Source organism: Bombina bombina, chromosome 9 (genome assembly GCF_027579735.1).
Source record: "Bombina bombina isolate aBomBom1 chromosome 9, aBomBom1.pri, whole genome shotgun sequence".
Classification (NCBI taxonomy): Eukaryota; Metazoa; Chordata; class Amphibia; order Anura; family Bombinatoridae; genus Bombina; species Bombina bombina.
This window is the reverse complement of record NC_069507.1, coordinates 110303567-110321986: the sequence shown is the minus strand read 5'-3', so window position 1 is coordinate 110321986 and position 18420 is coordinate 110303567. Positions and strand designations below refer to the sequence as shown.

The following is an 18420-nucleotide window of genomic DNA, read 5'->3' as shown; positions in this document are numbered from 1 at the left end:
TTAGTTAGAACTTGTCTATTGTTGAAAAAAGGTGAAGTCTTAATCCTCTGATTTATTATTTATTATAGTATACAAACTCTTAATTTCTGTTTAGATGGAAAAGATGTGAGAGGTCTTCTTTATTATTTAATCGTTTTGGGTATAGGCAGTCTAAGGCAAAAATACATTTGGACTCGTTTAGAAGTAATTTATGTTCGTAATTCCCTCCTCTCCAGTTCTTATTCACTATTTGTATCCCATAATATTTAAAATATTTAAGGTTTCCACCATGTTTGGTGGTGAAGTGTCTATATAGTGGCATATCTGTGTTCTTTTTTTCTATACACATTATATGCTCTCTAATTCTGTCCCTTAATAATCTAGTGGTCTGTCCTACATATTGTAATTTACAAGAGCATTCGATTAGGTATATGACACCTTTATCACAGCATCTGATCAAATTATTGATCATAAATTTCTCTTTTTGTGTTGTGTGATGTAAAGGTGTTAGTTTTCCAACCATTTTTACATGCCTTGCAGCTTGGACAGGGGTAAAATCCTTTTATTTTCTTGTTAAATTGATTTACCATATTTTCTCTTTTTTGTTTTGGGATACTTGGAGCAATCATGTTTTTCAGATTGTTAGTTTTTCTGTATATGAATTGTGGATGAGGAGTCAGTTTTTCTCCAATTATATCATCATCTTTCAATAATGACCAATGTTTTTTAAACATGTTCTCCATAATCTGTTTATTGGCACAATATTCTGTGATCATTGGAACATTTATGATGTCATCTTCAGACTTTGTCACCTCTTTGTTTTTGTATTTTATGAGATCTTTTCGGTCAACAATTTTGACTGCTTCAATGTTCTTATCCAATAATGTCTCACTGTATCCTCTTTCTAGGAATCTCTGTTTTAAAACATTAGCTTGTTCCACCTTTTTGGGATTGGAGCAGTTCTTTTTTACCCTTAGTAATTGCCCCTTTGGGATATTATCTTTTCAGATGGCATGATGACAACTTAAGTTATGAATGTAATTATTACAATCGACCTCCTTAAAGAAGGTCGATGTCTCTATTTTTCCATCTACAATCTCTATTTTCAAGTCTAGAAAATGGATAGCTTTTTGACTGAATTCATAAGTGAATTTTAAGTTCATCTTGTTCATGTTCATTACGTCAATGGTATGTTGGAAATCTTCAAGTGTGCCTCTCCAAATGAGGAAGATATCGTCAATGTGTCTTACATATAGGACCAGGTCCGCGCTGGCTGGGCAGGAGTCCCAAAAAATCTTCTCCCACTTGCCCATGTAAAGATTAGCATAGCTCGGCGCGAACCTGGTCCCCATTGCCGTCCCACATAGTTGTTGGTAAAACTTTTTATCGTTGTTAAAATAATTGTGGGTTAAAATGTAATTAATACTGTCAAGTATAAAAGTGCGTTGTGCTTCAGGAACAGATGAGTCTTTCTTAAGAAAGAAATCCACCGCTTCAACACCTCCTTCATGGGGAATGCTTGTATAAAGCGAGACTACGTCACATGTTGCCATAATATATGTGTTTTCCCATGTTATTTTGTCCAGAGTAGTCAGAACTTGCGTGGAATCTCTTAGGTATGATGGGAGACTAGTGACATGTTTTTAGAGATTTCTATCCACGTATTCGGAAAGATTACTAGATATCGATCCTATGCCCGATATAATAGGTCTTCCGGGTGGATTTTACAAAGATTTGTGTATTTTTGGGAGTTGATAAAATACTGGGGTGATTGGGTGTTTGACCATTATGTAATTGTATTCTCTTTGATTTAGTATCCCCCGTGTCTTTGCTTTTAGGGTTAGATCTTCCAATGAATTTGAATTTTTCCACCGGATTAGTAAGTAATGTCCGGTACGTTTTGGTGTCACTTAAAAATCTATTACATTCTCCTTCATAGTTCTTTCTATCCATCACCACTATGCCACCTTCTTTATCAGCTGGTTTTATAGTCAAGTTCAAGTTTCAAGTTTTTTAATTGTATCAATTTGAGATTTTGATAGATTGTATTTAACATTCTTAAATTTCTTTCGGCTCAAATTTCTGATATCATGACATACATTTGTCTCAAACTGTTTTCTACATATCCACTGGCGATATCTATGGACTTTAGAAGACACAAGGAATTCACTACACCACCCTTCAAACATTAGCTATTTTTATTTTTTGCTATAACACTTTTCTGTGATATCACTTTTTACAAATATTTTTCACAAGTATTTTTGATATATTTTTGATATTTTTTGACATTAATGACACAAAGATTTTTTCTCACCCCATCTTTTATAATTTTTTTCATTCCAATTTTTTAACTCATGTTTTTTCATCACTTGCAAGCAATTTTACATCACTATTAACTTTGGATTTGGGACCAATCTTGATTTGGATAATTTTCTTTAACTATTTAAACTCTCAAGACACCACTCTCTAGTAAGAAAGAGACTGCATTGGTAACAGGAGGAACTCTTTGCTTTATATACAACACTTTCCACTATTATTGTTATTTTGAAATTGTCTGCATTTATATGTTACATCAAGCATTGTGACACTGTTATTTTAATTGGGATTTTATTTGTGCTATTTTGTTTATATAGACATGGATCCATGTATTTTATTGTAATAGATTACACCACATTTTATTAAAACTGTATATTTTAATGCCTATTAGATATTGAGGCTACTCTTTTACCTACCTTAGCCTTTTGGCGCTACCCTCACCTACCTATATAACTGTTATTTCTCTTGTAAGATGTATCGAGTCCACGGATTCATCCTTACTTGTGGGATATTCTCCTCCCCTACAGGAAGTGGCAGAGAGAGCACCCACAGCAGAGCTGCCTATATATCTCCCCCCTTAGCTCCGCCCCCAGTCATTCTCTCTGCCTGCTTAACTGCTAGGAAGGGCAAAGAGGAGTGTTGTGATAAAAATGTTAGGTTTTTATTTTCTCAAGCAAAAGTTTGTTATTTTTAAATGGTACCGGTGTGTACTATTTACTCTCTGCAGAAAAAGGGATGAAGATTTCTGCAAGGAGGATGATGATCTTAGCACTTTGTAACTAAGATCCACTGCTGTTCTCACAAGGGCTGAAGAGTACAGGAAAACTTCAGTTGGGGGGAACAGTTTGCAGGCTAAACTGCATTAAGGTATGTTCAGTCTATTTTTTTCTAGACAGACTATGTTATTTCTAGAAAAGGCTGGCAATATCCCCATGAGGGAAGGGTAAGCTGTATTCAGACACTTGGATAGGAATTTCAGCTTGCATAAAGGGCTCATTAGTTACTGGTGACACTGTTTGGTAAAAACGTTTTTGTTTATTCAGTAAATGATGCAATTATAACGTTTTTTTGAAGGGACTAAAGGGGTAAATGTGGCTTGTTTTTGAGTTTTCTAACCCACATGGTTAATTTAGAGACACTCTAGTGTTTGTCTGTTAGGCCTCAAAACTCGAGTGAGGTGGGAGGGGCCTATTTTCGGGCCTCAGTTGTGCAGTTTCTTTTCCTCTGAGACTTCTAACTGCTGCTCCAGAGGTTCCTGCCATGTTTTGAGGGCTGTAAAAGAAGTTTTTTCCCCCACAAATTGTTCTGAAGGGCAGGTAGGAGCCACAGCAGAGCTGTGGCAAAGTGCTGAAAGTCTTTTTTTACTGGTTTTGATGTTTTTTCAATCCGGTTTGCCATTAAGGGGTTAATTGTTTATTTGCATAGCTGTGCAAAGTTACTAAGGCTATATGATACTACTGTAAAAATTTCGTTATGTTTACTGCTTTTTTACACTGTTTTGCAGAATTTGTGCAGCTTTTTTTCTAGGTGTTATTTACTTTGATTACAGTGTTTTCCAAGCTTGCTTGTTACATTACTAGCCTGTTTAACATGTCTGACACCAAGGAAAATCCTTGTTCAATATGTTTGGAAGCCATTGTTATACCCCCTCTTAGAATGTGTCCCAATTGTACTGATATGTCTATAAACTATAAAGAACATATATTAGCACTTAAATATAGAGCAATAGATGATTCTCAGTCAGAAGTAAATGAGGGTTCGCCACCTAGCTCTCCCCAAGTGTCACAACCAGTAATGCCCGCACAAGTGACGCCAAGTACCTCTAGTGCGTCAAATTCATTTATTTTACAAGACATGGCCACAGTTATGAATACAACCCTCACAGAGGTTTTATCCTAACTGCCTGGTTTACAAGGAAAGCGGGACAGCTCTGGGTTAAGAAAAAATGCTGAGCAGTCTGACGCTTTAGTAGCCGTATCTGATATGCCCTCACAATGCTCTGAGGTAGGGGTGAGGGATTTGTTATCTGAGGGAGAAATTTCTGACTCAGGAAAGACGCTTCCTCAGAAAGATTCTGATATGACGGCCTTTAAATTTAAGCTTGAACACCTCTGCTTATTTCTCAGGGAGGTATTAGCGGCTGTAGATGATTGTGACATATATTAGCACTTAAATATAGAGCAATAGATAATTCTCAGTCAGAAGTAAATGAGGGTTCGCCACCTAGCTCTCCCCAAGTGTCACAACCAGTAACGCCCGCACAAGTGACGCCAAGTACCTCTAGTACGTCGAATTCATTTATTTTACAAGACATGGCCACAGTTATGAATACAACCCTCACAGAGGTTTTATCCTGACTGCCTGGTTTACAAGGAAAGCGGGACAGCTCTGGGTTAAGAAAAAATGCTGAGCAGTCTGACGCTTTAGTAGCCGTATCTGATATGCCCTCACAATGCTCTGAGGTAGGGGTGAGGGATTTGTTATCTGAGGGAGAAATTTCTGACTCAGGAAAGACGCTTCCTCAGACAGATTCTGATATGACGGCCTTTAAATTTAAGCTTGAACACCTCCGCTTATTTCTCAGTGAGGTATTAGCTGCTGTAGATGATTGTGACCCTATAGTGGTCCCAGAGAAATTGTGTAAGATGGATAAATACTTAGAGGATCCTGTTTACACTGATGTTTTTTTCCAGTACCTAAGAGGATTGTGAATATTATTGCTAAGGAGTGGGATAGACCAGGTATTCCGCTCATTCCCCCTCCTGTTTTTAAGAAAATGTTTCCCATATCTGACACCATGCGGGACTCGTGGCAGACAGTTCCTAAGGTGGAGGGAGCTATTTCTACTCTGTCTAAGCGTACAACTATACCTATTGAAGTCAGTTGTGCTTTCAAAGATCCTATGGATAAAAATTTAGAGGGTCTCCTGAAGAAAATTTTTGTTCATCAAGGTTTTCTTCTTCAACCTATTGCGTGCATTGTTCCTGCAACTACTGCAGCTGTTTTCTGGTTTGAGGCTCTAGAAGAGGCTATTCAGATGGAGACTCCATTAGAAGAAATTTTGGACAGAATTAAGGCCCTTAAATTGGCTAATTCTTTTATTACAGATGCCGCTTTTCAACTGGCTAAATTAGCGGCAAAGAATTCAGGTTTTGCCATTTTAGCACGCAGGGCGTTATGGCTTAATCCTGGTCTGCTGATGTGTTATCTAAAACTAAACTTTTGAAAATCCCTTTCAAAGGAAAAACCCTATTCGGGCCTGAACTGAAAGAGATTATTTCAGACATCACTGGAGGGAAAGGTCATGCCCTCCCTCAGGATAGATCAAATAAGATGAGGACCAAACAAAATAATTTTCGTTCCTTTTGGAATTTCAAGAGTGGTCCCGCTTCAGTTTCCTCTGCTGCAAAGCAAGAGGGGAATTTTTCCCAATCCAAGTCAGTCTGGAGACCTAACCAGGCTTGGAACAAGGGTAAACAGGCCAAGAAGCCTGCAGCTGCCTCTAAGACAGCAGAAAGGGGTAGCCCCCGATCCAGGACCGAATCTAGTAGGGGGCAGACTCTCTCTCTTCGCTCAGGCCTGGGCAAGAGATGTTCACGATCCCTGGGTTTTAGAAATTGTGTCCCAGGGATATTTTCTGGAATTCCAAGGCTCTCTTCCAAGGGGGACTTTTCACATTTCTCGATTGTCTGTAAACAGACAAAGAGAGAGGTGTTCTTACGCTGTGTAGAAGACCTACATACCATGGGGGTGATCCGCCCAGTCCCAAAATAGGAACAGGGGCTAGGTTTTTACTCGTACCTGTTTGTGGTTTCCAAAAAAGAGGGAACTATTCGGTCTATTCTACCTCTGATCCAGGAGGGTCAATATATGACCACTGTGGACTTAAAGGATGCGTATCTACACATCCCTATTCACAGAATTTTCACAAGGGTGCTAGGGTCCCTTCTGGCGGTTCTACGACCACGGGGCATAGCAGTGGCGCCTTATCTAGACGTCATCTTATTTCAGGCGTCAACTTTCCAGTTATCCAAGTCTCACACGGACATTGTGTTGGCTTTTCTGAGATCTCATGGGTGGACGGTGAACATAAAAAAGAGTTCTCTCTTCCCTCTTATAAGAGTTTCCTTCCTAGGGACTCTGATAGACTCGGTAGAAATGAAAATATTTCTGACGGCGGTCAGAAAATCAAAGCTCTTAACCACTTGCCGAGCTCTTCATTCCATTCCTCGGCCATCAGTGGCTCAGTATATGGAGTTAATCGGACTCATGGTAACGGCAATGGACATAGTTCCTTTTGCCCGCCTACACCTCAGACCACTACATCTATGCATGCTCAAACAGTGGAATGGGGATTATGCAGATTTGTCTCCTCAACTGCATCTGGACAAGGAGACCAGAGATTCTCTTCTCTGGTGGTTGTCTCAGGACCACCTAGTCTCAGGGAATGTGTTTCCGCAGGCCAGAGTGGCTCATTGTAACGACAGATACCAGCCTGCTAAGCTGGGATGCAGTCTGGAACTCCCTGAAAGCACAGGGCTTATGGTCTCGGGAGGAATCTCTTCTCCCGATAAATATTCTAGAACTGAGAGTGATATTCAATGCGCTTCAGGTGTGGCCTCAGCTTGCTGCGGCCAAATTCATCAGGTTTCAGTCGGACAACATCACGACTGTAGCTTATATCAATCATCAAGGAGTTCTCTAGCGATGATGGAGGTAACCAAAATAATCCGATGGGCAGAGGATCACTCTTGCCATCTCTCAGCAATCCACATCCCAGGTGTAGAGAACTGGGAGGCAGATTTCTTAAGTCGTTAGACCTTTCATCTGGGGGAGTGGGAACTCCATCCGGAGGTATTTGCCCAGCTGATTCAGCTAGGGGGCACACCAGAATTGAATCTGATGGCGTCCCGTCAGAATGACAAACTTTCTCGTTACGGGTCCAGGTCCCGGGATCCCAAGGCGATACTGATAGATGCTCTAGCAGTGCATTGGTCCTTCAATCTGGCCTATGTATTTCCTCTCCTTCTACGTCTGGTTGCCAGAATAAAGCAGGAGAGAGCTTCAGTGATTCTGATAGCACCTGCGTGGCCACGCAGGACTTGGTATGCGGACCTAGTGGACATGTCCTCGGTTCTACCATGGACTCTGCCAATGAGGCAGGACCTTCTAATCCAAGGTCTGTTCACGCGTCCAAATCTAATTTCTCTGCGTCTGACTGCTTGGAGATTGAACGCCTGATTCTATCAAAGCGTGGTTTCTCTGAGTCGGTGATTGATACCCTGATTCAGGCTAGAAAGCCTGTCACCAGGAAGATCTATCATAAGATTTGGCGCAAATATCTTTATTGGTGTGAATCCAAAGGTTACTCGTGGAGTAAGATTATTATTCCTAGAATATTGTCTTTTCTCCAAGAAGGTTTGGAGAAGGGATTATCAGCTAGTTCCTTATAAGGACAAATATCTGATTGTCTATTCTTCTACACAAACGTCTGGCAGATGTCCCAGACGTTCGAGCATTTAGTCAGGCTTTGGTCAGAATCAAGCCTGTATTTAAACCTGTTGCTCCGCCATGGAGCCTAAATTTAGTTCTTAAAGTTCTTCAAGGGGTTCCGTTTGAACCTATGCATTCCATGGATATTAAGCTTCTATCTTGGAAAGTTTTGTTTTTAGTAGCTATCTCTTCGGCTCAAAGAGTTTCTGAGCTATATGCTTTACAGTGTGATTCCCTTTATCTTATTTTCCATGCAGATAAGGTGGTTTTGCGTACCAAACCTGGGTTTCTTCCTAAGGTTGTTTCTTATAAGAATATCAATCAAGAGATTATTGTTCCTTCACTGTGTCCTAATCCTTCTTCAAAGAAGGAACGTCTGTTGCACAATCTTGATGTGGTTCGTGCTTTAAAGTTCTACTTGCAAGCAACTAAAGATTTCCGTCAAACATCTTCATTGTTTGTTGTTTATTCTGGTAAGCGGAGAGGTCAGAAGGCTACGGCTACCTCTCTTTCCTTTTGGCTGAAAAGCATCATCCGTTTGGCTTATGAGACTGCTGGCCAACAGTCTCCTGAAATAATTACTGCTCATTCTACTAGAGCTGTGGCTTCCACATAGCTTTTAAATATGAGGCTTCTGTTGAACAGATTTGTAATGCAGCGACTTGGTCTTCGTTTCATACTTTTTCCAAATTTTACAAATTTGATACTTTTGCTTCTTCGGAGGCTATTTTTGGGAGACAGGTTCTACAAGCAGTGGTGCCTTCCGTTTAAGGTCCCTGTCTTGTCCCTCCCTTCATCCGTGTCCTTAAGCTTTGGTATTGGTTCCCACAAGTAAGGATGAAGCCATGGACCAGATACACCAATGTAGGAGAAAACAGAATTTATGTTTACCTGATAAATTTCTTTCTCCTACGGTGTATCCGGTCCACGGCCCACCCTGGCATTTTGGTCAGGTTTAAATTTATTTTTGTAAACTACAGTCACCACTGCACCCTATGGTTCTCCTTTTTCTCCTCGACCGTCGGTCGAATGACTGGGGGGGCGGAGCCTGAGGGGAGCTATATGGACAGCTCTGCTGTGTGCTCTCTTTGCCACTTCCTGTAGGGATTGAGAATATCCCACAAGTAAGGATGAAGCCGTGGACCGGATACACCGTAGGAGAAAGAAATTTATAAGGAAAACATAAATTCTGTTTTTCTTCAAAAATCAAGAGATCATGTTGATCCAATACCATTTGGTATCTTATATTATGCACAAAAGAAGCAATACTAGGAGCCTGCTTATCTTTCCATCTGTCTTGTTAATAATATTGCAGTAAAAATCAGTGGTTTATTCTCTCTTTCCTTTTGGCTGAAAAGCATCATCCGTTTGGCTTATGAGACTGCTGGCCAACAGTCTCCAGAAATAATTACTGCTCATTCTACTAGAGCTGTGGCTTCCACATAGCTTTTAAATATGAGGCTTCTGTTGAACAGATTTGTAATGCAGCGACTTGGTCTTCGTTTCATACTTTTTCCAAATTTTACAAATTTGATACTTTTGCTTCTTCGGAGGCTATTTTTGGGAGACAGGTTCTACAAGCAGTGGTGCCTTCCGTTTAAGGTCCCTGTCTTGTCCCTCCCTTCATCCGTGTCCTAAAGCTTTGGTATTGGTATCCCACAAGTAAGGATGAATCCGTGGACTCGATACATCTTATAAGAGAAAACATAATTTATGCTTACCTGATAAATTTATTTCTCTTGTGATGTATCGAGTCCACGGCCCGCCCTGTTTATTAAGACAGGCATATATATTTTTATTTTTAAACTTTCAGTCACCACTGCACCCTATAGTTTCTCCTTTTTCTTCCTAGCCTTCGGTTGAATGACTGGGGGGTGGAGCTAAGGGGGGAGCTATATAGGCAGCTCTGCTGTGGGTGCTCTCTCTGCCACTTCCTGTAGGGGAGGAGAATATCCCACAAGTAAGGATGAATCCGTGGACTCGATACATCACAAGAGAAATAAATTTATCAGGTAAGCATAAATTATGTTTTTTAAGGTTCACTAGGGAACCTATTGAGGAGAGCTAAAGGTACCTTATTAACTCAACAATATAAAAGTATTGGTTCCCTTGCATTTTAAGTTTAAAACACAAAAAACCCTGACGTAAGTTTGCCAAAATGCATGATGACAAGCCACAGTCTCTCTGTAAGAAATGTCCTTTAGACAGACAAAACAAGGGTAAAGCTTTTTGGCAAATCACAACACAGTGAACCAAAATCACATTAGAAAGTGTAGAAATCTTATTCAGAGCTACAGAAAGTGCTTGATTGCAGTTATTGTCTCCAAAGGTTTGCTCTACAAAATATTAGTACCATTATTTTTGTCCATGAAGTCATAAATCAAAAGTAAAGTTTCTGTTCTATTAAATTTGAAATAAAGAATGGTGGATACCAAATACTTTTGTCAATTTTTACTTAGCTGAGAGAAAATTGTGCATTTTCCTAAATAAAAAAAAGTTGGATGGTATCAATACTTTCAGCCACGTCTGTGTGTATATATATATATATATATATATATATATATATATATATGTATACATGTGTGTGTGTGCATGTATATATATATATATTTATATTTATATACAGGTGGCCCTCGTTTTACAACGGTTCAATTTACACCGTTTCAGAATAACAACCTTTTTTTCCAGTCATGTGACTGCTATTGAAAAGCATTGAGAAGCAGTGCTATTATTAAAATAGCCAGCAGGTGGAGCTGTCCGCTTGTGTTGCAGCAAAGCCAAGCAAGCTGAAATTAATCATTTTAACCAGACCTGAGCTATCGAGCAGATTTTAAAGGAACTAGATCTTCCTGTCTATGAATCAGTCCAGATTGGAATGCATAGAAAGAACTGTTTGCAGAAAAATGCAAGTGAAGTCTGTGTTGTGTGATTATTTTATTAGGCTTATAATGCTGTTTAGCATTTAAAGTCTTCATTTCAAAGCTTTAAAAATAATGTATTAGGTGTTACTTATGACAATTTTGAGAGGGACCTGGAACCTATCTCCCTCACTTCCCATTGACTTACATTATAAACTGGGTTTCAATTTACAACGGTTTCGATTTACAACCATTCCTTCTGGAACCTAACCCCGGCGTAAACTGAGGGCTACCTGTATATATATATATATATATATATATATATATATATATATATATATACAGTCGTATGCAAAAGTTTAGGCACTCCTGACAATTTCCATGATTTTCATTTGTAAATAATTGGGTGTTTGGATCAGCAATTTCATTTTGATCTATCAAATAACTGAAGGACACAGTAATATTTCAGTAGTGAAATTAGGTTTATTGGATTAACAGAAAATGTGCAATATGCATCCAAACAAAATTAGACATGTGCATAAATTTGGGTACCCTTGTCATTTTGTTGATTTGAATACCTGTAACTACCTTGCACTGATTAACTGGAACATACAATTGGCTTGGTGAGCCTATTAAGCCTTGAACTTCATAGACAGGTGCATCCAATCATGAGAAAAGGTATTTAAGGTGGCCAATAACAAGTTGTTGTTCTCTTTGACTCTCCTCTGAAGAGTGGCAACATGGGGGACTAGAAACAACTCAAATGACCTGAAAACAAAGATTGTTCAATATTATGGTTTAGGGGAAGGCTACAAAAAGCTATTGCAGAGATTTAAGCTGTCAGTGCCCACTGTGAGGAACATAGTGAGGAAATGGAAGACCACAGGCACAGTTCTTGTTAAGGCCAGAAGTGGCAGGTCAAGTAAAATATCTGAGAGGCAAAGGATGGTGAGAACGGTCAAAAATAGCCCACAGACCACCTCCAAAGACCTACAACATCATCTTGCTGCAGAAGATGGTGTCACTGTGCATCGTCAACAATTCAGCACACTTTGCACAAGGAGAAGCTGTATGGGAGAGTGATGCGGAAGATGCCACAAGTCGCTTGAGGTATGCAAACTCACATTTGGACAAGCCAGCTTCATTTTGGAAGAAGGTGCTGTGGACTAATGAAACAAATATTGAATTATTTGGTCATAACAAGGGGCGTTATGCATGGTGGCAAAAGAACACAGCGTTCCAAGACAAACTCTTGCTACCCACATTAAAATTTGGTGGATGTTCCATCATGCTGTGGGGCTGTGTGGCCAGTGCCGGTACTGGGAATCTTGTTCAAGTTGAGGGTCGCATGGATTCCACTCAATATCAGCAGATACTTGAGAATAATGTTGAGGAATCAGTCACAAAGTTGCAGTTAAGCCAGGGCTGGATATTTCAACAAGACAATGACCCAAAACACTGCTCAAAATCTACTCTGGCATTTATGCAAAGGAACAAGTACAATGTTCTGGAATGGCCATCCTAGTCCCCAGACCTGAATATCATTGAAAATCTGTGGGGTGATTTGAAGCGGGGTGTCCATGCTCAGCAACCATCAAACCTAACTGAACTAGAGATGTTTTGCAATTGTCCAAAATACCTTCATCCAGAATCCAGACACTTATTACAGGCTATAGGAAGCATCTAGAGGCTGTTATTTCTGCTAAAGGAGGTTCTACTAAATATTGATGCAATATTTCTGTTGGGGTGCCCAAATTTATGCACCTGTCTAATTTCATTTTTAAGCATATTGCATATTTTATGTTGATCCAATAAACCTCATTTCACTACTGAAATATTACTGTGTCCTTCAGTTATTTGATAGATTAAAATGAAATTGCTGATCCAAACACCCAATTATTTATAAATGAAAATCATGGAAATTGTCAGGGGTGCCTAAACTTTTGCAGTGAAACCAATATAACATCTCAACATTCACAAATATACATTTCTGACATTCAAAAACAAAACAAAAACAAACCAGTGACTAATATAGCCACCTTTCTTTGCAAGGACACTCAAAAGCCTGCCATCCATGGATTCTGTCAGTGTTTTGATCTGTTCACCATCAACATTGCATGCAGCAGCAACCACAGCCTCCCAGACACTGTTCAGAGAGGTGTACTGTTTTCCCTCCTTGTAAATCTCACATTTGATGATGGACCACAGGTTCTCAATGGGGTTCAGATCAGGTGAACAAGGAGGCCATGTCATTAGATTTTCTTCTTTTATACCCTTTCTTGCCAGCCACGCTGTGGAGTACTTGGACGCGTGTGATGGAGCATTGTCCTGCATGAAAATCATGTTTTTCTTGAAGGATGCAGACTTCTTCCTGTACCACTGCTTGAAGAAGGTGTCTTCCAGAAACTGGCAGTAGGACTGGGAGTTGAGCTTGACTCCATCCTCAACCTGAAAAGGCCCCACAAGCTCATCTTTGATGATACCAGCCCAAACCAGTACTCCACCTCCACCTTGCTGGCGTCTGAGTCGGACTGGAGCTCTCTGCCCTTTACCAATCCAGCCACGGGCCCATCCATCTGGCCCATCAAGACTCACTCTCATTTCATCAGTCCATAAAACCTTAGAAAAATCAGTCTTGAGATATTTCTTGGCCCAGTCTTGACGTTTCAGCTTGTGTGTCTTGTTCAGTGGTGGTCGTCTTTCAGCCTTTCTTACCTTGGCCATGTCTCTGAGTATTGCACACCTTGTGCTTTTGGGCACTCCAGTGATGTTGCAGCTCTGAAATATGGCCAAACTGGTGGCAAGTGGCATCTTGGCAGCTACACGCTTGACTTTTCTCAGTTCATGGGCAATTATTTTGCGCCTTGGTTTTTCCACACGCTTCTTGCGACCCTGTTGACTATTTTGAATGAAACGCTTGATTGTTCGATGACCACGCTTCAGAAGCTTTGCAATTTTAAGAGTGCTGCATCCCTCTGCAAGATATCTCACTATTTTTGACTTTTCTGAGCCTGTCAAGTCCTTCTTTTGACCCATTTTGCCAAAGGAAAGGAAGTTGCCTAATAATTATGCACACCTGATATAGGGTGTTGATGTCATTATACCACACCCCTTCTCATTACAGAGATGCACATCACCTAATATGCTTAATTGGTAGTAGGCTTTCGAGCCTATACAGCTTGGAGTAAGACAACATGCATAAAGAGGATGATGTGGTCAAAATACTCATTTGCCTAATAATTCTGCACTCCCTGTACAGTATATATATATATATATATATACAGTATATATATATATATATATATATATATATATATATATATATATATATATATATATATACACAGTGGGGCAAAAAAGTATTTAGTCAGTCAGCCACCAATTGTGCAAGTTCTCCCACTTAAGAAGATGAGAGAGGCCTGTAATTTTCATCATAGGTATACCTCAACTATGAGAGACAAAACGTGGAAACATATCCAGACAATCACATTGTCTGAGTTGGAAAGAATTTATTTGCATATTATGGTGGAAAATAAGTATTTGGTCACCAACAAACAAGCAAGATTTCTGCCTCTCACAGACCTGTATCTTCTTCTTTAAGAGGCTCCTCTGTCCTCCACTCATTACCTGTATTAATGGCAGCTGTTTGAACTTGTTATCAGTATAAAAGACACCTGGCCACAACCTCAAACAGTCACACTCCAAACTCCACTATGGTGAAGACCAAAGAGCTGTTGAAGGACACCAGAAACAAAATTGTAGACCTGCACCAGTTTTGAAGACTGAATCTGCAATAGGCAAGCAGCTTGGTGTGAAGAAATCAACTGTGGGAGCAATAATTAGAAAATGGAAGACATACAAGACCACTGATAATCTCCCTCGATCTGGGGCTCCACGCAAAATCTCACCCCGTGGGGTCAAAATGACCACAAGAACGGTGAGCAAACATCTCAGAACCACACGGAGGACCTAGTGAATGACCTGCAGAGGGCTGGGACCAACGTAACAAAGGCTACCATCAGTAACACACTACGTCGCCAGGGACTCAGATCCTACAGTGCCAGACGTGTCCCCATGCTTAAGCCAGTACATGTCCGGGCCCGTCTGAAGTATGCTAGAGAGCATTTGGATGATCCAGAAGTGGATTGGGAGAATGTCATATGGTCAGATGAAACCAAAGTAGAACTGTTTGGTAGAAACACAACTTGTTGTGTTTGGAGGAGAGAGAATGCTGAGTTGCAACCAAAGAACACCATACCTACTGTGAAGCGTGGGGGTGGTAACGTCATGCTTTGGGGCTGTTTCTCTGCAAAGGGAACAGGACGACTGATCCGTGTACATGAAAGAATGGGGCCATGTATCGTGAGATTTTGAGTGCAAACCACCTTCCATCATCAAGGGCATTGAAGATGAAACGTGGCTGGGTCTTTCAGCATGACAATGATCCCAAACACACCACCCGGGCAACGAAGGAGTGGCTTCGTAAGAAGCATTTCAAGGCCCTGGAGTGGCCTAGCCAGTCTCCAGATCTCAATCCCATAGAAAACCTTTGGAGGGAGTTGAAAGTCTGTGTTGCCCAGGGACAGCCCCAAAACATCACTGCTCTAGAGGAGATCTGCATGCAGGAATGGGCCAACATACCAGCAACAGTGTGTGACAACCTTGTGAAGACTTACAGAAAACGTTTGACCTCTGTCATTGCCAACAAAGGATATATAACAAAGTATTGAGATGAACTTTTGATATTGACCAAATACTTATTTTCCACCATAATTTGCAAATAAATTCTTTGCAAATCAGACAATGTGATTGTCTGGATTTGTTTCCACATTTTGTCTCTCATAGTTGAGGTATACCTATGATGAAAATTACAGGCCTCTCTCATCTTCTTAAGTGGGAGAACTTGAACAATTGGTGGCTGACTAAATACTTTTTTGCCCCACTGTATATATATATATATATATATATATATTGCTTTGTTTCCTAGTGAAATGTATATTACTCATGAAATTATCACAATAAACAAAAATATTAACCAAGTATTTTTAATCTGAGCACTGGTTTTGTTTTAGCAGAAATGCTATTAGTGCTAAATCCTTTTAATACGAAACTAATAGAAACTAATATAGCTGTACTTCCTACTATTGCATATTGGTTGATAGTTATTTCTTACTAATTCTCATTAGTTGATAGATACTTCCTACTAACACTCACTGATTATTAGTGGAGATGTGCATTCAAGCTTTGTACAAATGCAAAATCATCTCAATTTCCTTGTTTGTTAAATCATTTGAAACACCAGCAACCAAATACTTTTAGTTGACGAAATGGATGAAGAACAAATGATTGTTTGACAAAATTTATTTTTTCATTTGTTCATGCCATTTGGTGCCCAAAAATGTGCAGGAAGGGGGAAGGAGTTATATTGCTTGGGCAGCTCCTTTGTTTGTAATGATGTACTGGGGTGTCTGACCATTAATGTGTCCATCGTCCCCTGTCAAATCCTGGACATACAAACATACTGGGGTAAGCATTATGGTCATGTATTTCCCATAGTACATGCATAAGGGCAACAAAGGAAACCACATGCCTGTATGAAATAAGAGCTCCGTTTGATTGATCAAATACTGGAAAAATAAGATATATTTATACATTATCTATCTGTTGAAGTAATATCAACATGAGGCCACATGCATTTATTTACTTATGCTTCCTACTTTATTTAAAGCAATGTATTACTCAAAATGGCCAGATAGCATAGCAATGATATTAATTTTGCCCAGTTTATCTACAGTCTAACCAAGAATTGGAGCAATAGTATTCTAGCTTAAAAAACTTATAAAGATTTTGTTTACAAAATTCTACTTTTACATCTACAGGGACTTTTGTAGATACATTATACGAAGAGCTTTTGGAATTTGGAATACAATCTATGCCTTTATATTAAACTGATGGTAAACTTTAACTAATCATATACCATATATGTAATCTTTTGACATGAAAAAAATATATGTGTACTTTTTTTATGGAGTTCAAAAAGGAAAAACCGGCACCCTCCAGGACAATTAAAACAAATCTTCTTTATTGGTCACATTAAAAAAACACAAAAGTACAACAGCCAGAGCACGCCTGACATGTTTTGACTTGGTAGCCTTAATCATAGACATGTACTTTTTTTTATCCATCTGTGAAAGGGTTAAACTAGTTCCTATAGTAATGCTTCTATTGCAATGTTATGCCAGCCCACTTGGAAGAACTCTTTTTTTTTTTAATGAAAATTCTAGTGAACATCCAATCAACATGTGTGTCATATGACAATCTTGAAGTCCAGCCCCTTTAAAGACCGTATAGAGTGGATGGGACTGCTCTATACATCACAGCCCAGCCAAAAGAGGAAATGAAGAGTGGGAGAAGGAACAGACAATACCAATAAGCATTATAAATCTTTTTCTATAAAATATATATACACTTTTAAAAAAATAATTATGTGGTTTAACTTACAAGCTAATATATTTTTCATTGCAACATTCTTATAGTCTGAAATTTACCATCACATTAAAAGTGTTCATGAAAATTCAGTACCTGTATTTGACTTCATTTTCTTATTATTTCCATAGGAAGTTGAGATCTGCACTCTGGTATGGCCTACTGTAGGAGAAGAAATTGCTTGGGACGTATCATTTATAATTTTAGATTTTTTGATTCCAGGACTAAGCATTGTGATCAGCTATACAAAAATCTTTAAGGTAAGCATAACAATGGTGTGTATTCTAACTAGTTAAAACAGCCAATTGATGCTTTGTGTCAAATCTAAGTTCATGACAATCCATCATAAAAACCTGGTATTAATTTTATTACACTCTTTTAAGGATCTTTTCACATGATTTTGCACTTTTCTGTTTCAACACGTATAAATAGCCAAGGCTGTTTGCACATCTTTTTAGGTGTTGGATGCATGTTTTTATCTGGTGCATATAAAACATAAATATAGTTCAACTCACATACGTGTGAAATGGGTACATAACTGATCTATGTACATCACCAATCTCAGCTGGCGGTTTTCAAGGTTGGTAGGGCATTAAACACTCCCCTCCAACCACTTTCCAAACTCCACCGCTTTGAACCTCACCCAGACAAAAAGAAAGGTTTGGGGAGCACACAAGTAGCAAAACCCCATACTGGGCTAGATTACAAATGGAGTGCTAATTTATCGAGCGCTCGCAAATGGGTAAATTTACCCGTTTACGGGTGCGCAATAAATAACCAGCCATTACAATTCAGACCTCTGGTTAATTTTTTAAAAGTGCCCCAAATGGCCCCAAATTAAAATATAGTTTACTATTTTATTTAAAAAAAAGTATAGTTGGTGGGTGTGGGGTATTAGAAAAAAACGGCACTAAAAAGTGCCTTTACATTACGGTCTATGGGGACTGTGTGTTCCCAGTAAATATATTTGTATATGCTTATATACATATACTGTATATTTATGTGTCGAAATGTAAATATACTAAATTGTCCTTGTTATCCTGATATAGAAGAATACATTTTACATGACTCTTCCTCTGTACAACCAAAGATGTTTGGTCTTTGTTTCTGATAATTATTAAGCCATAATAACAATGCAGGTACCCTCAGTAGTAAGCAATACTCATAAAGGCAGAAATGGAGACACTTGTTATAAAAGCACACAAAGGAGACTTACCAAGTCTCAAACAGCTTTATAAAGAACAAAAAGTCCAACAGCTCCTCATATAAAATTACCTTTATTATTCCA

At 39.2% G+C, this 18420-nt stretch overlaps 1 protein-coding gene across 1 annotated transcript in view; it reads left to right on the top strand.

Moving 5' to 3' along the window:
- FFAR4 (free fatty acid receptor 4) overlaps window positions 1-18420 on the top strand; it is a 141795-nt gene that overhangs the window by 73040 nt on the left and 50335 nt on the right. The window contains exons 2-3 of the mRNA XM_053692916.1: window positions 1236-1241; window positions 17264-17392. Of these exons, the coding sequence (XP_053548891.1) occupies window positions 1236-1241; window positions 17264-17392 (135 nt within the window). The remainder of the gene's footprint in view (window positions 1-1235; window positions 1242-17263; window positions 17393-18420) is intronic.